The 22,948-nt window shown below is 45.0% G+C and overlaps 1 protein-coding gene across 4 annotated transcripts; it reads right to left on the bottom strand.

Annotated features, from left to right (window-relative positions):
• Positions 1-9,737: 9,737 nt before the first annotated feature.
• On the bottom strand, positions 9,738-22,914 carry SARAF (store-operated calcium entry associated regulatory factor). Of its 4 annotated transcripts, XR_015699910.1 has the most exons (7): positions 22,736-22,889; positions 22,078-22,253; positions 20,456-20,846; positions 17,281-17,389; positions 15,268-15,386; positions 12,313-14,744; positions 9,738-10,681 (listed from the first exon to the last, which is right to left on the bottom strand). XR_015699910.1 is itself a non-coding variant. In XM_087737238.1 (6 exons), the coding sequence occupies exons 1-6, from the start codon at positions 22,863-22,865 to the stop codon at positions 14,719-14,721; spliced, it is 951 nt and encodes a 316-aa protein (XP_087593364.1). In that variant the 5' UTR covers positions 22,866-22,889; the 3' UTR covers positions 12,268-14,718. The 4 variants fall into 4 exon arrangements, 2 of the variants coding, with proteins under 2 accessions (XP_087593364.1, XP_087593365.1); XM_087737238.1 differs by lacking the exon at positions 9,738-10,681 and having other exon boundaries at positions 12,268-14,744; XM_087737239.1 differs by lacking the exons at positions 9,738-10,681; positions 12,313-14,744 and adding an exon at positions 19,838-19,965 and having other exon boundaries at positions 22,736-22,912.
• Positions 22,915-22,948: the final 34 nt, after the last annotated feature.

Here is a 22,948-nt window from a genome sequence, read left to right as displayed (position 1 = left end):
CCGTTCCTATCTGAAAAGTCACCTCGGGCCTGCAGTCCTTCGGCTTGAGCCCGTCGGTAAATGGGAACCCGAGCTGGCAGCACGGGGAGGCTGCGGGAGCCCTCGCCTCGCCTCCCTTCGTCCCGCCGGCTGCGGAGGCCTTGCTGCGCTGCACGGCCGGGCGGCGGGCGCAGAGAGCGGGCAGCCTCCCGGGCCGGCAAGGCCGAAACCTCCCCGCAACCGGGGAGAGCAAAGGGGGGGTTTTTCCCAGCTGCAAAAATAATCAGAGAATTAAAACTGCATCGGGAATTGCTGAAGGAGCGTAAAGATATTTTGTCAGCTATTTAAATGGGGCATCTAACGGGCATCCCTGATCCGTTCCTGTTTAGTCTGTATCCCAACAGGAATTTCGGCTCAGCTGAGCCCAGTTGATGCCAATACTCCTGGGCTGCACTTCAAGTTGTGGAAAATTTTGAAGCTTCCCCCCCCCCAGATGGCTGAGGGATTTCATATGGCGTTTTCTTCCCTGGGTTGTGAAAGCTGTTTTTTTTCTAACCGTCATCAGCAGAGGCTCTGATCGAGCCAGTCCCCCAAAGGCTTTAAAGCAGGGTAAGGGAGTTCGGCTTCGAAGCAACTGTACAGTATTTAATTTAATTGAATGGTACAGGTGCTGGGGTCAAGCTGCAAGTACCAGGCGGCGGGATGCAGACCGCAGCGTGATAACTCCTCCAGAGGTGCTTGTAGCTGTGTTTTTCAGAATCCAAGCCCACGTAATTCCTTAAATCGAGGTGTAGACAAACGCCGAGATTTTAGGGCTCGCCCCAAAGCGCGATGGTGAGTCGTGACCTTCCCGGCCCGCGCAGCAGCGGTTTGGGGTGCGCACCGGACGCGCCTTGCCACACTCCTTGCCAACGCGCCTGCGACGGGCACGCGCCGCGACCCTTCGGTTTAAAGCACCGCCACCGGCCAGCTCTTCGAATCTTTTTTTCAGTGTCTGATGAAGATCCGTGGCGCTTTGGGTTTTACGCTGGAAGGGTTTTTTTCAGGAAAATATAGGAGTGGACCCTTCTACCGCTTCAGTGCTTTTTTAACTGTGACGGTGCTCTTCCAGCTTTCAGAAAGCTGCTGAGTAAAACTTAGCAAAGCACATAATAATAACCTAAGAACCTAGCTTTCTTTCAAGAAGGCTTCATTTTCTAAGCCATTTTAAAGGAGTTTTGATGTTTCCCACCTCCTTTGAAAAATTCTTAAATGCCTTTTACAATTTACATTTCTAGAAGAGTTTCTTCATTGTATAATTATTTTTTTTTAAAAGGCTCATTCATTAGCAGTCACAGAAATGCCAGCCACACTTGCAAATCTTTCCAACTGGCCCTACTTCTGCTTACGTATTTCTGGTTCCCAAAGGCAAGCTCCTTTCTCCAACCCCCATGTCTGCTTGCCTGTCATTTGCTTCATCCAGAAGAGGAACTCTGTAATACAGGTATGTTATGTTATGGATTTATATATATATTTATATATATCATGTTACGGATTTATTTGAAAATCTTAACCTGAGGTCCCTTGCCAAAGTGTCATGGTCTTGCGACCTCCACGTGTCTTTTCTCCTGCTCTGAGGATAATTTCCCCTAGTTTGGAGTGGGGTGCTTGGACCACAGCCGCGCTCTGGTATTAACACAGGCTACAGCTCTGAGCTGCTCTTCAGGCAGAGAAAGTTGAGCGCATGGGAGGCCAGACTCAGGTCAAAGCTTTGCCTTTCCAAAAGATACGGATGCGACTGGCTCAGACTACTTGGCTCTGAAAAATCGAACCCGACTTTCAGTCCAGCTTCCGTAAGTGGTTTCGACATTGCCGTTGCCGACGCCTCTTCCTGAAGAACTCGCCTTATTTCGCAGACAGCTCTTTGCTCAATGCTTTCCTTATCCCAGCCCAACACAAAAGATGCGTTCGCCCGGTGAAAAGCTCCTTTGAGCTCTAAGAGTTGAACGTTGCCCCTAAGTCAAGTCTGAGCCATTCACTAACCCCCTTAACTCTAGTGGCTGCCCCATCAGATTTGTAAGTTAAAACTCAAGTTACACCACTCCTTAGCTGCGCCAGCAGTCAAGTGCTGTTAGTTCTCCAGCGCCTGCCAAAAAATCCCACATGTGCACCCCAAGAAATCTTAGGGGCACACGGAAGTGGCTACAGCAATTATTTTGTGGTTGGGATGCTTTTGAGCAGCTTGAATGTAGATAATTCTGCAGTGAATATGTCTCCTGAAAGAAATGATCCACATCAAAGCCTGTAATGTCTGCAAGAAAATGCAATAGTAAATAAAAACTTCTGCCAAAACAAGAAACTTGACGTTAACGCTAAGATGGATTGTTTCCATCCTGGATCAGCTGGGGAGCAGGGAGTTGAAACTGGATTTGTAATAGAAAGCATACTTCGATATTACCATCCATCTGTTATAAAAATAAAGGCGCTGCATTTATAACTGTTAAAGCATTTTAGATCACTCGAGGTTCCTAAGGGAACTTAGGTTCTTTCCTTTGTGTATAATTTCACAATTGGATTTGACATAGGTGACCTTTTAGTTTCATTCCCTGGAAGTGGGTTTTTTTTGCACCGTCTGGTTTTCCTCATCTGTTTTGGGGTGGTTTGTTTTTTTTTGAGTGACCAGATTGCTTAAGCTTCTCTGAAAGCACCACTATTAATGCTATCTTAATAGTATTTTAATGTTTATCACTTCGACAGAGATCTCTCCTGCCTTTCAGAAACCAGTCTGACCAGATTTCTCAACTTTTGTACTCTGCAAGTACGCCAATTTGCTGTAACTGTCTATGTTAATGTTGTAAAAATGTCTTTATGGTTGCAGTGTTCTAAATACCTTAAATATTAATTGCTTCACTGCCAGGAAAATAGACCCTGCAAGCACTTGCTTTAAAAATACAATGTAGGCTCTACTGAACTTCTAAAAAGCTATTCAGAGCATCACAGGATATATACACTTTGCAGTATTGTGCTCTGGGAGGACTCTCTTTTGGTGCTAGTGGAGAAAAAGCATTGCTGCCTGGGTCAAAAAAGGTCTCCATTTGTTTTGTTTTCGGTCATTTGCTACTTGTAACACACCTCGTGTTTGAAGGTCAGAATAGGGCAAAATTTCAAACCCTCTGCAGCATCACTTGCATTTCAGAAATTCTGGCTTTAATGAAAAAGCTCTTTCTACAGCTTTCAGAATATGCAGGTCTCATGATGACAGGCATCTAATCAATTTTTTTTTTTTTTTTCGAACAGTCAGTAAAATTCCCCGACTTGTAGCCATTCCACTGTGGCACCTCCTGCCTCCTTCTAACATGAAGGTTTCTGCATACGTGTGGCGAGCAGGATCAGTAAAACAACACATACTAAAATGACCTCTCCAAAAAGCCCCTCTTTGGTCAGCCGGGCCAGCTTATCTCACCTTGCAGGGTCAGTGGAAATGCCACATTAGCCCTTCTGCCTAAAAATGAATGTAATGCAGAGTCAGTTTGTGGGAATACCAGTTTACACATGGTTATCTGGACTTAGCTACTTGTTCCTAGCTCTTTCAGAAAAGCACACAGAGTAGATTGCGTTTGTTATGGTTTTGCTGCCTGCTTGGGTAGCAGTGGCTGCTGTGAAGGGGCAAACTTCAGCGAAGCCGTAATTTCATACAGTACAAAATATCACGCTCCAATAAGGCAAAGACTCTTCACGTAAGTACTTACTGAAAGTCATTTTTCTACTCACAGGGCATTTCTTTTCAAGCTGTCTTTTGGCTCCTAACGTACACCTGCTACCAACTGCTGTGGCTGTGATTTTACCAAGCAGTAAATCTGGCGTTCAGGCTGCCACTGCCAGACCTAAGCCACCACGGCCGCCGGACTCAAAGCACGAACACGGCACAAACACATCCTGTAGAGTCCTGTTCATTTCAAGATGCTCTGAACGCTTCGTTTTGTGCCATCAGACTTTACGCAGCTCCCATTTATGTGGCTGTGTTTCCAAATGATTTCAGGCCACGGAAGGGAGAGCCGGTAGGTGCTGCATGCTGTGGAAAGCCTGCTCTCAAGTTTGCAGCTGGAAGCCATGCAGGGTGTCAGGGCTAGGCCCATAGCACCTCATCCTCTGCAGCGATTCCTGGCTTCTGAACCAGACAAATAAAGTTGCCCGAGTAACTGTTTGGAGGGGAGGGCAATGCTGTCCTCGCAGTTACAGTGCCACAGCCTAAACAGAGGTGCAGCCGCCACACATGAAACTGTTTTTAAAAGCCTTTCTCGTAGGGGAGCAGAGGAGCTTGCACTGGTGTAAGCGGATTTGGAGGGGTACATCTTTTGTCTTGGGCGATGGTGGGGTAGGGAACGGTGCTGGTGTCTGGTGTTTGACAACAGTTCTCCGGGTGAGCAGTTGTTTCTTAAGCGACAGCTCTCTGCTCTTTGCCGCTGGCTAATGGCTAGCGACAGCGATTATGTGGGGAGGAGAGAGGATGGGATGGGCAATTACTGGGTAAGAGGAAGGATACGGGTGGAGGAAGGCCCTCTGTAGAAAGAAGGTGCGGTTGTGTGGTGGGGCTCAGCTGACCACGGGCCCTCTGCCTTGGTTTCCCTTTCATTCCCAGCAAGTCAAACTCCAGGCTGCACGTCTGCTCTCAGTAACTCTCCCGCTGGGAAGAGTCTGGCTTATTCACCTCAGGTTCAGGAACTAACTTTCCTAAACACACACCTCTGGGTTTAACCCACAATCCTCTCGCTCCTGCTTCTCACCAGGCGTCCTGTGCCCGCTGGCTGGGAAGTGTCACTCAGCCAAACCCATTTGGGATGTTCACCTCGTCTTTAATTGAGTGCTTTCTTCCTGCGTTCCCTCCTTCCCCAACTCTTCGCCTTACCTTCCCCAGCACCGGAGCCGCTGCCTCTTCTGGCACCTGCTGCAGCACAAGCTCGTCCTCTGACACCCAGGCAGTATTTAACCCTGAGTTTTACTCTCTGGAAGAGCTGTACCTTTCCAGTACCTGCGACAAGAGGCCAGAGACTGGAGAGTACTGAGGGCAGGGTACCCCAAATCATGCGGTAAGAGTGAAATACATCCAGCGTTAGATGTAGAGATGCAGTAAAAGCATCTTTGCCACTTGCTTCAGTGCAGTTTTTTTTTTTTTTTCCAGAAGATACGAGGATGCAATCTCATTGTATCAAGTCACTGTTTGCTCCAGCCCAGCTCTCCAACCTTTGCTGTTTGCACCAGCACAGCTATACCGGGGAAAAAATGAAAACATAGCCTAAATAAACATATAAACTATGTGTCCTTTCCACTTCGCCTCCAGTAATTGTTCAGTCAACAGAAACATCGTTCCACCAGCCTGAAATAATCCCTAAGAACCAGTGAAGTGTATGAGCATTTTCCCAAGCACGCTTCCCTGGAGTTTTACAGGCTTTTCCAAAGGCTGAACCCTGGGTGATGCTGTGGCTCTGGGCGCTGGGAGAGCCGCAGGGGGCAGGACACCCAGCTCCCGGCTGGACAAAGCCCCCGGGGGTGTTTTTTGCCCTTCTGTTCCCAGGGCAAGCTGTGGGGTTGCAGCACAAGTTTCAAGAGAGGTTTCACTGATGCAGCCGCACCAGTACAATATTGGCTGATGCCCAGATGTAAGCGAGGCCTAACATTTCTTTTAAATATGGAAAATTCAGTGCTCTGTGCAGAGAAAATGTCTTTTCTATTGTCCTTTTTTTTTTTTTTTTTAATGGGAAGCCAGAAAAAAAAAAAAAGCCCCAAGCTGACAGCTCTCAGTAACACCGATTGACCTCGATGGGCAGTTCAGTCTCAAACCCCAGTTATGAATGTCCCCCTTTTCACTCTTTTCTTTCGCGTATCTCTGCAGCTCATCTCGGACTGACAAACCTCTGCCCACGAGGTAAGGGAGGAACCGGAGAAACCGCATCCCACCCATCCCTGCAGGGCGATCCCTGCCCCCAGCCTTTTGTCTGGGGGCCCAGCAGGACCCGGGTTGTGCCTTACTGGGGGCGGGGGGGAGGTGTGCAGTGCCCAGTACGATCGGTTTCCTCTCCCAGTCTGGGCTGGGGCCCTGAGGCACTACTGCAGGGTAGGAAAATCGTGCCAGTCCTGTTAACTCTCCCCTTGCCAGCCAGCCAGCCCCCTCTGGGACAGATGCAGTGGCCAGCTGAACTCAGTGGGCTTCAGCAGCAAGACAGGTTGCTAGGGAAAAATAAGCTGAAAAAGCTTATTGCAGAAAAATAACAAAGAAAAAGCAAAATGCAAGCTCTGTTGCATGCTAATAAAAGATATTTCTTCCGCCTACCGCTCTCACCTGGCTTATAAAAGTAGACTGCTATGGCGAGAAGTAGCTCCTGCAACATCCCTGTCTCGGGTGGAAATGCAAACGAGTGCATTGAGATTTTATTTGCTAAGATCTCTCAGGTTTGTTAAGATCTTATCTTCTGTAGGTCTAGGTGTTATGTGGCCACTGTGATAGAGCACGCGATGTAATGTAGCACAGACTACAGCTCCGCCTCTTGAAACGCAAGTGAAGTATTTAATAATTGGCTTTTTGTTTATTTAGGATGTTCAGTAAAAATGGCGTCGTTGTCCAAAATGTTGACTATGCCTTTTCGCCTGATTTCAGTGGGAAATCAGGCCACTTACTGAGATGAAAGAATGTGGATTTTATTTCATCATCAAAATCTTAACATTAATGTTTCATGCACAAACTCTCCTGGAAGACAGGTAATAATGTTACCTGCCCTGGTCTGGCACTTTGAAAAAATAACCCTCGTTTAGCAGTCTTGTCTGCAAAGTGTGAACGTGTCTGAATGCAGTAAGGGTAACTTCTTATTCAAGTCATTGGTCTAACAGAAATGCTGAATAAAGGGTTGCCAGCTATTGTAACTTTATTATTAAGTTTGGTCTACGTTTAAATTTTCTGCCAAGAAGGTATATTGGGACAGGAATGCAAAACACCCGTGCTCTTCTCTCCTTCCACCTACGCCAGCAAAAGCTCTCATGCAATTACAAGTATGCTGTTTGCAGAGTTTCAGTAAACTACACCGGGAAGAGCGCTTCTCAGCTAGCATTACCCTTCTGTACTCTGAGGCTGTGCCAGGAGACTGGTCCTAGCAGATAAGGATGTAAAAGCTGTCATACTGCCTCAGAAGAAAGCTCTGTCCACCCCAGCACCCCGACTCTGACAGAGGCCATTATCACCTTCTGCTTCTGGAATTCAAGATCTAGGGATTTCTGAGCGAGAAGTCACATTATGGCTCAGTCACTGACGTATTTACTTTCTGAGAAATCGCCTAATCCTTTCCACCTCATGTTTGCTTTTGGCCTGTACAATGTCCTGCGGTAAGGAGTTTCATAAACCAGAGGGCCTGTATTTTGAGGTGCACGTATCTCTGAGCCGGCGAGATTGTGAAAACGTATGGTTAGGCCATACATTTGCGAGGAGAGGAAGAGAACAGCGGGGACGGCCTGACCCGGCAGCTGAATGTATGTGGTGTCCTCATAAGCCACGTGCAGACTGGGGGATGCAGCGCCTTTAGTGTGCACGGAGCACAAGAACACCCTCCAGTACGTCGACTGGCTTCACCCGAGCATCCTACATCATTTTTCAAAGATCTCTGTTGCTGACCGTCCCTTGCCCTTGCTTCATTTGTCATTTCAGGGCATGAAACATTCCTGTAGCTCAGCTGTCTTCCCGGGCCTCTCCTGACATGCTGTCCAAAGGTCATCAAATACAATCATCTTCCCTCGCCCACAGCCTCTTGGCTTGGAGATCGGCCAAGCCGAGGCTGAGTGGTAGCACTCGTTGCTTCGCGAGGCCTCTCAGGTGCTTGAGCAAACAAAGACTGGAGAGGAACAGATGCCTCGGTAGCGCGTTCAGGCTGGAAGCGCTCACCGGTTCCTGTCTGGGACTCCTTGCTCTCCCCTGCCCCTCTCGGGTCGAATGCTGTTGGAGACGGCGCACGTTGCGTTTCTCTCTCAGCTGCTGCAGAAAGTTCTGTTTCTCAGGTATGCCCAAAGCAGCTTTGCAATGTAAAACCCAAAAAATGTCCAAACCCTAATTTCTCTTTAGCAGCTGCGTCAGCTGAGCTAAAGGGAACGTATGAGTATCTTGGGTAAGACTGGATTACTTGATTCAGGTGTGGTCTTCCTCTCATCACTTATGTTTGCGCTGTTTCAGCTCTATACACATTCACTTAGTTGCAGCCTAATCCCCATCTCCTTGTTACAAAGGAAACAAATCCACCTGTTAAGAAAGAGAGCATGCAGAATTAATCGGCCAAGCTTGCCGAGAGAGAATCAAGCTGCACCGTGACCCAGGGGGCCTGGCTGGTTTTCTGGTAGTCGTGATGAGGACACGGGAGTTGCCCGCCCAAGGAAAACAGCACTTCCCTGCTGACAGTAGGTGTCAGCAGCACATGGCCATTGGTGCTGAACAGGATCTCCTCGGCTGGAAAGCAAAGACAGAAACAACTCTCTGAGCTGTTTCGGCCTACTTTGAGCTTGCTTTTGACCTCCATTTCAGAAACAGCACAGATGGGTTTGTTTCTGTCTGTGCTGCAACTACATGGATTTCTGCACTGATCTAACTTCACTTGTTACTGCTACCACTTCTTTGCAAGCTGTGTATCAAACTACAAAGAGCCCCGGACAGGTCTGACTTCATTGAACACCAAACCTGTTACAGTTCTAAGTCTCCCGCTCTTGCTGGAGTGGTGCAGAAAGCACTGGTGGTACTATTCAAATCCACAGCAATAATAAAGTACTCCTTCTCCCCCTGGAAAAAGAATGCTGGTAAAGCATTCCCAGCGTGAAGGTCAGCTCTGCAAAGTTGTTCCACCTCAACATTTTATCTACATTCATTACACTTCTTCTTTCCTTTTTCCCCTCAACCGTAATTGTTCTCTGTCCGTTACAGCAGATGTGATGCATTTACAGCTGCTAAATGACATGAAAACAACTGCAGGAGTTGACTGGGAGATGAATAACTCCCGTTACTCAGCAGCAGCAGAAGGTATTCTGGATTGGTGGCAATTCTAGTGCTGCCTCAATAAATACATTCCCACAAGCTAAGCACAAGGGCACAGGAGGCCTGTAGAAGATGGCTATCAGGGGCCATGATCTCAGGGCTATGATCTCAAGGCCAAGTCTCAGAGGATCCTGTAAAATGACATCCGAATCCAGATGTAGAGCAAAGACTGCGCAAGAATCTCGGTGCCAGGGAAGTCAAGGCAAATCCAGTAAACAAGCAAAAAATTCCCTGTGTGGTAACTCAAAGAATCTGGTCTTGAGGCAGATGGTGATTTGTCTCCACCAAACTTCCCAGTGGATATTTGGAAGACTGAATTGGGCTATGGCTGAGACAAGTCCTCAGAGCAAAAAGTGTCAATACATATCACTGATAATTGCCCTCAGGACTTCTTTAGGTATGCAGGATGAAATTTTCAAGCCCAGTAAAACAATCCTGCTAGAACTGCTATTAGAGCTGCCTCGTGTTTCCTGCTGTGGTGTAAGAAGAGTGAGCAGGCAGGACGTACCGGGGCAAAGGCTCCACCTGCAAGCCTGGCTTTGGCCAGCGCAGGTGTAAACTTGCCACCCTCTGGTGGGTTGACCCTGGCTGGACGCCAGGCGCCCCCCGAAGCCGCTCTATCACTCCCCCTCCTCAGCTGGACAGGGGAGAGGAAATATAACGAAAGGCTTGTGGCTTGAGATAAGGACAGTTTAATGAAAGAGGAAGCAAAGGCTGCATGTGAAAAAGCAAAAGGAAAACAAAAAGATTTTATTCTGTACTCCTCATCAGCAGCAATGTCCAGCCACCCCCTGGGAAGCAGGGCCTCAGCACGTGTAGCCGTTGTTCCGGAGGACAAACACCGTAAAGACAACGAATGCCCCCCCGTCCTCCTCCTTTCTCCTAGCTTTTATTACTGAGCGGATATCATACGGTATGGAATATCCCTTTGGTCAGTCTGGGTCAGCTGTCCTGGCTACGTCCCCTCCCAAGAGACAGCCTCGATGCTGCACGAGCACCGCTCAGCAGCAGCCAAAACACCAGTGTGTTCTCAACACCCTTCCAGCTATCAGTACAAAGCACAGCACTACGAGGGCTGCTACGGGGAAAATTAGCTTCCTCTCAGCCAGACCCAACACATACCCTTTCCATTTCTGGCCTTCTCAGTTCGTTCCAAGACACACCGCAGTGGGAAAGAAAGATGGATGCAGGGCCAAGTCCCCTTTCTTGTGCTTGGCACGAGCACCGTGGCATTTTCAGGAGCATCTGGTATCTTTCAACCCACATCTACGGACAGGATTTGCAATGGCATGTCTGTGGAGCAGCTGAGCTAGCAGATCCTAGGCCAGCTTCCTGGTTATGCTAGTACCAGTCCTTGTCATTCCTAAGGTAGGATGGAGAGGACGTTTTCAGGTCCTCTCCATGCTGCCCGTTCACCAGTCCTTAATCTGCTCCAGTCACCAGCTGCCAATACCATACCCTTGACAAAAATCCTTCTCTGACAGAAGGCTGAAAAAAGTGCTTTTCACAGGCATACTGCCTGCAAAGGTCAATTCACAGCCTGGCAGTTTGCTCCCTTGACTTCATCTCAATCTCCACCAGCCATTCCCAGCTCAATGTACTTTTTGCAAGTGCTTGTCACTTCCTTACTGAAGAAACGTTGACACTCAGCAGGAACAGAGGGAACTGTAAGGCAGAAGACAGTGGGAAATAATACAGGCCAGAAAGGTAGTGTGCTGGTTATTTTCATTAGCACTGGCAAAACACAGCTGCAATAGAAAAGGAGGTGTCAGAAAGTGAAAACTACTGTAGTGGGACATGGTATCAGGAAAGCAAGAGATGGGCTGCAAAGGAGGGTTTCGGCAAAGCATGCTGAGGGATAGGGAGCCTCTCCCAAGCAGCACTTAACCCTGAACTGCCCCAATAGGTACGGAAGGAGAACAAGGGACCTAACACTATGTTTCATTACACACAACAAGAGGCAACAGCTTTGGCTGTTGGTACAGACTGCATCTCCTTGAGATTTTTATTTATTTATTTCTGTGGGTTTGCTCATATATTTCAGTTTGGAGGCAGCTGGGCTATTTCTCTACCAGAATCACTGGTTGATAGGTACTCTGAAAACATTAAGAACTAATACTAATTTGCTTTACTCAGGAGGGAAAAATACAACACTTACAATTGGTGCTAAGTGGACAACAGTCTGCGTACAAATACTGCATTTTCAGCTCTTAGATGCCTGTGCAGGCAGGCATCGCTTGCTACTTTATTGTAGCAATTTCTCTGTGGAAAAACTCCTAGTGCTGGAAATCGTGCCACCTGACTTAATTTCCCTTTTGGAACTTAGTGATGAGCATGGAACATTTTTATTTTTTGAAAAAACAACATACCGTCTCACCTTGCTGATAAGTCTAACACACACCTTGCACCCAGATAAAAGAGCAAGTCGCATAGCATGACAGTCTGCAGAGCTAGCCAAGATCTGACCTGGAGGCTGAGTCACAAGACAGACTGGCATACAGAAAGCTTATCTCTGTGCATCTTTTTTTTTTTTTTTTCTTTCATCACATGCTTCAGGGGAAGTCAGCTGTAAAACCAGGAGTTTTGTTCCTGTAATGAGCTTTAGCTTTGTGTGAGGATGTAAGCCATGAGCAGAACTAGTCCCAGGTGCCAAGTAGAACTGCAATTATCCTACAACAGCGTTTAACAGTTTAAGCATTTACATATGCCTTGCAACTATGAAGTCCCTGTGAAGATGCTGCCAAAAGCCTGCCCAGGAGCAGAAAACAGACTAGGATCTTCCATATCAGATATTCAGGAAGGAAGCTCAAGATCTCTCACAAGTACGAGCGCTAAGCTGCCTTCCACAAGTTCTTCTCTTTCAGGAGCCTCACCAACATCCTTGATCAAGGAAGATTTGATACTGGAATTTGCAGGACTCCATTTAACCTTACATTACTACTGCCAAGAAGTTGAACTGCCTCTAGCCATAAGCCATGTCTCTGTTCAGCAGTGACACATTCTCAGTGTAAGCAGCAGATCTGCCAGCTGCTATCCCAGGGCGGAGTTCCGCTATACCCACAACCAGGAACAGCAGCAGCGATCATAACTTCTTTTGCAGGGTTCAGCTCATCACCTTGTAAAACCAGGAACTCACCAACATAATGGAGCTTTTCTACAGACTCAGATGTGAAACCTTGATTTACAAGAAATCCTTCATTTCATTACATGGTTTGGTATTTTGTTCTGGAAAATCCAATCAATAAAATAACTCTATTCACAGTATTGTTTTATTTTGTTGAAACAAAATAGCTTACCAGCTCTGCATCTGGGAGTACAGGCTGTTATTACACCAGCTGGGAACCTAATAGTGAGACATAGCCAACCCTGAAAAAACAAACAAACAACAAAAAAAACCAGACAGTGCCATCCCTGCAGGCCTCAATACAGTGCTTTAAAGACAAAAGTACCCCTTATTCACTTATTTCATTACTTTATCAAAGGGAAGGGCAATAATATCCAACAGATTCAGAAACTATGGTAATTCATCAGGTTTATACATCAAAACACATTTCAAGCAGGAACTATAAATACAAATGAAAATGTTGTTTAAAACATAACACATTTGAGAGCAAACTTCAGCTTCAAACTACCCAAACAGTTAGCAAAAGTAGTTTCATTGTTACGTAATTAACTGGCAGAGTACTGACTGTGACAAGTTTCAACCTGAATACACTTACAAATAAGTACAAACTCCACATTTAAAATACATTATTTTGCTATATTTGTTCAAAAAGATTTATCATATACCTTTCCTCGTAAAAGGTAAAACTTTCTAATAGGCCAACAGTAAGGTCTTTGCCATTTCCCTGCTTTCTAGGTTGACAGAGCAGGCTGTTAATGAAGATATTTCCCCCTAATCCTCAAGCAGCTCTGAGCAGCAAACCACTATTTTATCCTGAAGTTATCAATTTTATCGTGATTCCTATGTCTTCAGCACACTCTACACTTTTTCATTGCTTCTGTTGACATCTTGAAGATTTCAGAGTTTGGTTTTTTTTGTTTGTTTGTTTTTTGTTTGGTTGGTTTTTGTTGCTTAAGCCAGACATTGAATTCAGGCATTATCACTTCAGCCAATTATTTCTTGTACTCATGAATGGACACGGTTGCTTTTTGATGAGTAACACTGAAGTCACTTTCCTAGACTCACCATACCTGCTAAATCTCCTTGTGGAGAAGCAGCTTGTATCAGCAAAACAGTGCTTTGCTTTTGCTGCAATAGTTTACATCAATTCCCAGACACAGTACTTCACAGTATTTTCACAAGGATGAAAGCTGTGCTTCTCAGACTGCTGCCAGCATCGAAAAGCTGTGCACACACACACACACTTCTAAGCCGTATTAGGATGGCCTCTGGAGCAGACCTGGTGGTCAAGCAGCCCATTTTTCAGTCTTCGCTTCTCCCCTCCCCCTGCCAGTCCTGAGAAATTTCTGTTTTTTTTTTCCAGCAACACCTCTCCCAGGGCACAGTCAATCACACAAGAACTGTATGACACTTCTCAGAGCCCCAAAATATCGTTAGAGAACAAAAGCAAGGCCTCTCCGCTTCCCACTCTTTGACAGCACTTTGTTTTTAAAAAGTACATTTGGGAAAGTTTACATCCCATTACACATTCAATTCCCTTTCTTTGCTTAGCCTCAAGGCCTGCTATGTTCTAGAGATACCACCAGCTTTGGATTAAGAGTGCTCCCTTCCTTTTTGCAATGAGCACCTTTGGCTTACTGTGTCCTGGACAGGTCATCCAGCAGGACAGACAAGGGCTGAGACGTAAGCCAGTTCACATCTGAAGTTTTCATAGCACTGCTAACATCCACTGCAAAAAGAAAAGCCTGGAGCCTCAGTGTAGGCAAAGTGTCTGTAGCCACCTGAATTTAAATGACATCAGTCTTCCAGAAGAGGGCCTGAATTAGAGAAGGACTGGTCTTGTCTCATTTCCAGTTTTTTTTTTTTTTTCTCTCCATAATTTAGACACAAAATGCCCCAGGTTTGCACAGCCATGTGGATAAACCCTAAAACATGGAGTGTCCTCGAATCTGCAAATTTTGGTTCCAATAGTCACATAGCACAGATACAAACACTATATTAATGTTAGCATCTCTCTCTAGTTTTGCTCTTTTCCACTAGCGATAAACCCCAACACCCGTCAAAATAGCTGATTGCACTTACAGTAATGTTCACATGAATTTTACAAAGACAAACAAGAGTAGCTTCAAAGAGCAGCCCCCCTTAGATATCAGGTAGATTACACACCAGGTCTTTCAGATGCTGGATCACCAAGAAAAAGAAAACCTCAGAAATTCTGGATTAAATGAAATTAAGCCCAGAACATGAGCTACTTGCTTTGAAAATCTGGTAGGGCTACCATTGCCATAATCCCTCAAGTACAGACAGATATATAGGCACTGTAACATCATTGTTCTGAACTTTGATGAGTTTATTTTGTATCTTCTGAGAAGCTGTTGTTGTGAAATAGTGGATGTTCCAGCACCTGTAATACCCTAAACAAGAGAGAGAGTCCACACTTCCCCAAGGGAAGAGAGGAATTATTTGCCTAGTCCTTCACACCTCTTCTCATATCCACTTTTGAAGCCTACTATTAATAGAAGTGCTAGCACACAGGAAGATTTAGTTCAATCACTCAGATGTAATAATGTCAAAGATTTCATCTTCGTTTTGTGCCCCCAAAGCCTGCAAAAGAAAAAAAAAAGTCAGGTGCACCACAGCCTTTCCACAGGGCTCTCCCCAGTTCTAGAAATGCTCAAGTTGGTAAGTGAGATGAGTTAAACACATTCACATAACGTAGAACAGCAAACAACTGTTGAGCTGACTGGCCTGAAAAATGTTCTCCTCTTGCAGATTAGACAACCTACTTTCTACAAAGAAATCATGTTTGCACATGTTTGCTAGAGAAGGGCATGTGTAGCTGTAGCGCACACCAAAGGGGAAAGCCTTAAACTAATGCACCTTGCAGGTGAAGACAAACCCAGTGCTGGTGGTACCATGCCCAGTGTAGGCCTGTGGGGAGTTTCATGCCCCACAATGCTGCCCTACTTTCATAGGAAACAGAAATAAGGGACATTGTTACATGCCCACCTGTACCAAGTGGGAAAATAAAAGAGAGAACGCTGGCTGAACCTCAACTAACATCTGTGTATTTTTGATAGGTCAAAGTCTCTCGAGCTTCAGGACGTTAAAAGGTCTTTTGCCTTACCAGAAGCAGTTCTTGTTCCTGAACTGCTTCCTCGTGTGGAATTGCTTGACTGCCCATCCATTGGAGGCGCAGCTGTGGGATCCGTCCACATACCGTAATATGGGGAACGTGGCTGTGCTCTGATGAGTAGAAAGAAGGCTTCATTAGTGCCCTTATGAAAAATTAAGGAATTACCATTCCAAACAACAAGGGGACTGCATCTCCGAGGGAAAACTGTAAGCAGACAGTTGTTTCGAAGCTGGAAATCTCCCTATTTAATATAATTAACATATACGTTGACAGCAAGGACATCCAGCATTGTCACAAGAACATCTGTAGACTTCCAAAAGGAATTTAAACCTTATTCTTCAGGATAAGCAATTCTAACAACTGCAAGTGAGGAAATTTCTCCCTCTGAAATTCTGTCAGACAAGAAAGTAGATTTGACATCTAAAGCTTAAATGCATTTTGACAACACCTACATCTCAGCCATGTAAGACAAAAGAAAACATCCCTCTGTTCTGTTAACTATCTTGAAAAGGTTGTAAGACTAACACATCATGACCTTTGACTCACTGATTTAAATTGCTTGCTTCTATGGATATGGAATTTCCTGCTGTTGAAATTTACAAATAGCTCGCTCTCACCCGCATTTTCAGGCACATCATTTCAAATGACTGAAAAAAAAAAATAGTGGACCAAAGACTGTTTCAAAAGAAAAGAAGCCCAAGTTAGGAAGCTTGTTCATGTATTTGGACCTAAATATTCAGTTAGGCCTCTAATCTTGAACAATAAGAGGTGGCTACTGAAACGGGGGGTGGGGTGTGGAAATCAACGAACAAACCTGTATGTAGATAATACAGAATTACTGCTTAAACACAAGGGTCCTGTATTTAAGACTTAAGAAATATCAAGTCAATAAAACCTTTAAAACATTATACCTTTTAAGAATTCTTAGCGGGGTTAATGTAATAGAACAAGATATGACCTTTCAACCTCTAAAGCTCTACTCAAAGTGAATTTATAGACTATTTCTACTGTTGATGACATCGCTGTCCCAGTTTCACCTTACTCGACTCTATGAGATCAAGACTGCACACTAGACACTTTAGAAATTCTCTTACATATCAAGGTTTTAATTCCTTAATAAACAGGCAATCCTGATAAGGCTTCTGTCATTACCACAAAACTTTACAATGGAAGAAGATGCTTTAACACACTCCTGTCCACATCATCTCTTACTCCCAAACTTTCAATATATAAAAAACATATAACAGATTAAATAAAACAACATATTACTGCATTCTTACAGGATTAGGATTGATACACATGCAGTTATTTGATAAATAGAGGAAACTGCTTGGGCTCTAAAGATTCCCTGCAGGAGCCACATATTTTCTCTAGTGAAGCCTAAAATGGCAGCAATTGCTCCCTTTAAACTGTTTATTAAGAATGATGCCCTTTAAATGTTTACAAGTATTTAGCAAATATGACCAGCAGATGTTTACACCAGCACTGAAACTGCTTTTGAATGCTGTTTCTGTTATTTTTTTCCCCAAAATGCAACTTATATACGACATACAAATCCTTTGGAAAACCACACCTCTTGGATTTCCATAAGTGGGCCATTAGGAGACGGTAAATTAGAGGCTGTTTAATCTGACCACACTGAGTATCACAGGAGAGCAGCTGCCATCCAGACTGACTTTAGGAAATGGTTTTATGCTTAATATTAATTACCTGTGTTTTAAGGCAGTCTGCAGATGGTTGTTTAAATGCTCATTTTAAATTTGCAGGCCATCATGCCAGGTCAGAGTAATCAGCTAAAGCAGAATGAAATACCTCAGTCCTCCCAATTCTTCTTCCACAAAAACATGTCTCTGGAGGTATAAATTGCTCCTCAAAGTTGTTCTAGAGGTAGGATTTTATAGCTTGAATGATACAGGCTTGAAAGCTTAGAAGCAATGTAAACACAGTATACGGCATACCCCCTGAAAGCTTAAATACTTAAAATGTGATAGCATGCATATTTACCTGTGACTGCCAGCCAAGTAGCCCAGCAACCCTCCTGCTCCTAATCCGGTCCAAAATCCTGGTCCTGAATTGGTTCCATGACTGGAATGAGTCCCAAAGCTATGGCCGTCTTAAACAAAATGAAAATGGAAAACACATCACTCAGTGGCACCTAATCCTCAGGCCAGCTGTGCCAACATGACTCTCCCCTGTTACAGATAATGGAAAACTAGACCATAAACTACTCCTGATTTCAGCAAATTCTTGATCAAGCTTAACTTGAAAGGCCTCACAGTTTGGAAAGCACGAAAAAACATAGAAATGACCACTAAATAATGTAAAGAGCTTTATGTTAAAAAATTAGCTTCCACTCAATCTCACAGCCCTGATGTTCTCAAAGCATGGCAGAGTCCCTGCCTGCAGATTCATAAACAGACAAGTTAGATTAAAAATAGAGAAGGAAATGAAGAAAAAGTAATCTGCTCAAACTCACACCGCAGAAGCGGGAACAGAAATCAAGTACATAAGACCGAAGACTGAACTAACCACTAGGACACACGGCTTCTAATCTCACTCAAAACAGCTGCACAATTTGAGTAACAGTGGCTCAGTCCAATGGCTAACATTACTTTGTATTGTTTCTGGTAATTCTAGTCAGGTATTTGTTCTCAAAAAGACATGCTAACTGCAATCACACTGCAATGTTTTTTATTATGCATGAGTCACCAAGCTTGACAAATACCTTGATGAAACTGCAAGCGTATCAAGTGGGTTGTGGGGGGAGGAGAGTCACAGATTTTTCACGTGACCCACATAAGATGAGGCTCTGACTCAGAACCAAATGTCTTCCATTTAGAAATAAAAAGAGAAGATGCACAACCAAAGTAGAATCATTTCCTGGTCTAAAGAAAAACAAGGATGCAAGAATAAGCTCAACCACACGTTTAACACATAAGGAAGTTTAAAAGGCAAGGACCGGAGATTACAGTCTCCCTGAAATACACCCACCTAAACCAGTGGACCAGAGATTGTGTGTGTAAAAGTTATACAGGGCCTGGTTTGTCTTCAAGCTGGTGTAGATTGTTTGACGTCACGGAAGATTAAAAAAAAAATTTAAATAATCAGTTTAAGTCTATATGGGATTTGATATTGAATTTCATTTTTAACGCACTGGGAGAAAAACTCTTGTTGGGATGATATACCCATTAAACTATGCTGATTTGGAACAAAAAAAAAAGTAGTACTTCATTTATTGTAAAAACAATGTTAATCAGGGAGATGAACCAACTCATTTGTTCAAAAGTACCACGGCTCAACACTGACTCAGAAAACTGAGTCATTTTCTGTTGAAATATCTAGAGTAAACGTTAAGGATCATGTCAAACCACTAACTGAGCAAAAGCAGAATTTAATTAAGATAGGCTAGCTAAACAAGTTTCACAGGACACATTCTGCACGTTAAGGGGATTTTAAAATGAGGCAAATTAAATATTAACAGCAATAAGTGAATGACAGTGCTTTTCATTAACATCCAAATTTTCAAAGACTAATGCATTTGTGGAACGTATGGACACACGCACTGAGATGCGCTTTTGCTCTGCTGCCAAAATCTAAGGCAGATACTAAGTGCATGAAGTAGCATAACACTTAACATTTTTAAGGCGGCCCCACATTTGACAGGTTGCCTCCTTACACTGTTTGAAATCTACAGAAAGCATTGACACTCATTATTAAAAATGCCATAAATTAAGCCTTATATGGCTCCCAATATGCATTTTAACTGTTTCCATTTTCAGTATTAATCAGGAAAACATTTTCAAGGCCCTACCCTTGCTAGATTTCAGATTCCTGCAGCGAAAAATGCATTGATGCAATTAATTGTCAAGGAACAGGACAGGACAAAAAAAAAATTAAGTAACCCTGCACTCTGTTTTGCCTGTGCCTGGTAGGACAGAGCCCTGTCTTACGACCAGGACTTCTAGTAACTACCACAATAACGCCAGTGGCAAGTGGCATGGACTCAAAGTTGCTGATGCGCACAGCATAGACAGGCTGTCTGAAGTCTGAAATAACTACACGGAAACCAATTTGCCAAGCCACTAATAATACAGAAGCAGAACCCCTTTAATTTTCTGCTGCAGATACATCTGAAAGTTTCTGCTGCACATGCCCTGCACAATGACATCCAAAAGAGTTATACTGGCACCATCTGTTGGCCGAGTGCCTTGAGCAAACCTGGAAGAAAGCATTAACAAGCATTACTAAAACATAAGCTTTTGACTAAGCAAACTTAATCCTTGCTATTTATTTACTTGACAGAACCCCTTCTCTGCTGCACAAAAAAAGTAAAGATGGAGATAATGCAACCTGTCAGAATGTAATTTGAGTTCCAGTGCTGTAAGCATTTCACATGTTCACAGGGTTTAATGAGTTGGTCAGACACCAGATGAATAATGTTTATTTCCCCTAGACACCATGACCCTCTAAGGCAGCCCATTTATTAAGTGACAAAAGTCATCAGTTTTCTGGGAAAAGAAAAAGTACGCTTTTTCCTAGCAGCAGCCTTGTCGCTACTTACACAATTTCCAGCTTCAGATGAAAGGCACCACATGAGGTTCGAGTGCTGCACCTCTAACGACAGCTCACAGACACTGTTCTCTGCTCTGGGAACCAAACCTTTCAGCCACTGGGACGACGCTGAAGCACCTGTTAAACCGAGGGCTGGTACAGGATACTCAAGTCTACCAACCATTTTGTGAGTGCAATCAGGGGCCAGCAGCCCAGAGGCTGAAAGACCCTTCTGCAAAGTTTCACAGCGCTTCTTTGGCATGAGTTTGTTTCTGCCTGCGTGAGACTATCCTCTCTTCCAGGTTACTTATGAAAATTATTCTTCCCCGTTGCAATCCTCATATTTCACAGAGTATGAAAAGAATGCAGAGCACGGGGAGATGGATTGTCAAAGGTTCAAAAGGCAGCTTGCTGCACAGCCTGCCCTAAAAGCCTGAGGGAAATCAAGTTTTATTTTCACTTTCGAACAAAGAACAGAATGCAAGGCTGGCTGCAGGCTCTGCAGCCGATTCAGCAGAGTCAACTGCCAATATATTGGTTTTAAGTCTATCCTACCTACTCTTACTGCAGATAAAACAGCACAATCCTGTTTGCTCTTTTGAGTACTGTAAATGGCTCGCAGCCCTACCTGTGAAGCTGGACTTAAAGCCAGGAGGAGGAGGTGCCTGCTGACTCTGCCAGGAAGGCCTAGTGAATCCATCACTGTCACCAAAACTCTGCTGAGGCTGCTGGTTACTGAGGAAGAGCTTGTATACTCCAAAAGCAAGAGCCAGGAGAACAATGATAACAATTGCTCCAGCACCAGAATCAGAAGGATCCTTCCTTGACTGATAATAGCCAGAGCCAAAGCTTCCAGAGTTCTTCACTTTCCTTTCACCTTCCTCAGTCAGCTCTAGCCTGAACAGCAAACTACAGGAGCCTCTTAAGATGTACGGATCATCCGGATAATCGTAGCCCTCACAGCTCACTTCGATCTGTCCAAAACGGTAGGTATTTTCCAAGTCTGCTTTGCACTGCCACTGAAAAAATAAACAAAATACAAAGTAAAACCGCCTGCTCCAGAGATGAAAATACCTGTCTGCTTCCCCAAATATGCTCTGAAATAAAGCTGCAATTGCTAACAAATCATCTCAAAGGCCACGGGGTAAGAAATTTCTGACCGCTCTTATTTTGAAAAGGACTAAGAAATTGAAATTAACTAAGAATGGTTTTTAAAATCCTAGAAGTTAAAAAAATCTGACCTTTCAGAACACAGAAGCGTTACAACTCTGGAAGATTTTGTTTTTCTTCACTGAACAGGTTTTCAAGTATCCCTTCTTTAGGTATAGGAATACTTCTGAAAATAACTGTGCAACAGTTACGTAATAAATGCCTGTCCTATATAAACTGGATGGCAGCTACAAAAACATAATATGGAAACTTGAAATCCAGTGCACCTGATTCCATTTATGACCACAGAGAAATCAAAAGAAATTGGGACAGACATCATTAGGCATTCACATGCAACACTTAACAATCAGACTGCAATTCTGCCGTTGAATACATGCAGATTCCTCAGTCTCACATTTCCTTGAAGTATCTGAACTTAGGTATCACCTCTTACTGCAAGTGACACATATTTGGGGGGAGAAGCAGTTTCTAAATTATTAATTCAGGACAGCAGTACCAACTGCCAATTCAAATTTGACTGTACTTTTACAGCACTGTATCAGTTTTAACAATTATCTTCAGCCTTGATTCCTGGTTAATCTACTGGTAGAAGCCAAGGTAACAAAACAGAAATACATGACCGTTTACTGGCTAGTACTGACATACTAACATGCAAGAGCAAGTCATGTAAGTCTGAAATTCAGTTTTTAAAAGCTAGAGCTGAAGGGATACAAATATTTATAGCCCCTTCTACTCTAAAAAATTGGACATCCATGCAGCAATACCAAAGCAAGAGCATGCTCAAGGGTTCACAAGAGTTCGATTTTATAAACTCGAGCAACATTTTAATTAGAACCAATGAAGGTTTGCTACGCAGTGTTTTTACATTACAGTCTTTAGGAATATCTCAAAGATACACCTACAGCAGTTCTAGAAAATCCAAACGCAAAAGTATTTAGGTTAAGCTTTAGTTGTCAAAGGTCCTCTAACAAGAAGCAAACTGAACTGACACGCTAGCCTGTTTCTCTTTTCTCCTTCAGAAGTTACCAAGTCCGCGGGAAGACGATTTCATGAAACGTTTAACAAGTTTTAAAGAGTTACCTGTACATCATAGCCATCCCAGCCTTTGTTGTAACACTGAACAACCTCGGGGACACGGGAACATCCAGCAGTGCCTCCCGTGCACTGTAACTGTGGGACTGCAGCTGTCCGCCGGGACGTCGTGTACTGACCTCTGCGGAGAGTGAGCGCCTGCACCTCCCTCAGCAGCACCCTCCCTGAAACAGGCAGCGCAAAGGTCAGCGCCGGCCCAGACGCGCTCCCCGGAGCCACAGGGGCCTGCTTTCAGGAGGCGGCTGACAACACGGAGGACAAAACAGCGTGCTTCCTCAAGAGGCGAAGCTCTAAGAAGCATCGGACGCGCAGAGGGGAACGCGGCGGAGCTCCCCATTCCCTTCGGAGGGGGCTCCGGGCTCCTCCTCTCAGAGCGCACAGCCACCGCTGACGGCGCAGCGGGATTATTACTGCGGCACGGGCCGACGTACGGGCAGTCCGAACCAAAAAGCCGTGCTGGCGCAGACCCCCTCCCCCGTACCGGGCCGCCGCTGACCCAGCAGCGCTGCGCGGCGCTCAGGCCTGAGGAGCCGCCGCGCCCCCGCCCCGCCCCGCCGCCACGGCGACGGGAGAGGCGGCGGAGGGGCTCGAGGCCCCTTCAGCCGGGAGGGCCTGCCAGCGACACGCCCAGCCCCGCGCATCTCACCCGGCTGGTCCCAGCACCGCGCGGGGCCGGCAGCAGCGCAGAGAAGGAGCAGGAAGGGCGCAGCCGCCGCCGCAGCCGCCATGACAGCCCCGAGGCGAGGTGAGGCTTCCCCGGGCACGGCGCCTCTCATTGGCTGACCCCACCGGAAGCGGGCGGGGCCCGACGAGGGGCATGCGCCCTGAAGCCCCGCCCCAGTCGCCATCAGGGCCAATG

The sequence above is a fragment of the Nipponia nippon genome, unplaced genomic scaffold, assembly GCF_047370975.1.
Source record: "Nipponia nippon isolate SJK-2023a ecotype South Korea unplaced genomic scaffold, ASM4737097v1 scaffold_6, whole genome shotgun sequence".
In the NCBI taxonomy this organism is placed as follows: Eukaryota; Metazoa; Chordata; class Aves; order Pelecaniformes; family Threskiornithidae; genus Nipponia; species Nipponia nippon.
The sequence above is the reverse complement of the archived record's forward strand: the minus strand, read 5'-3'. Positions and strand labels throughout refer to the sequence as shown.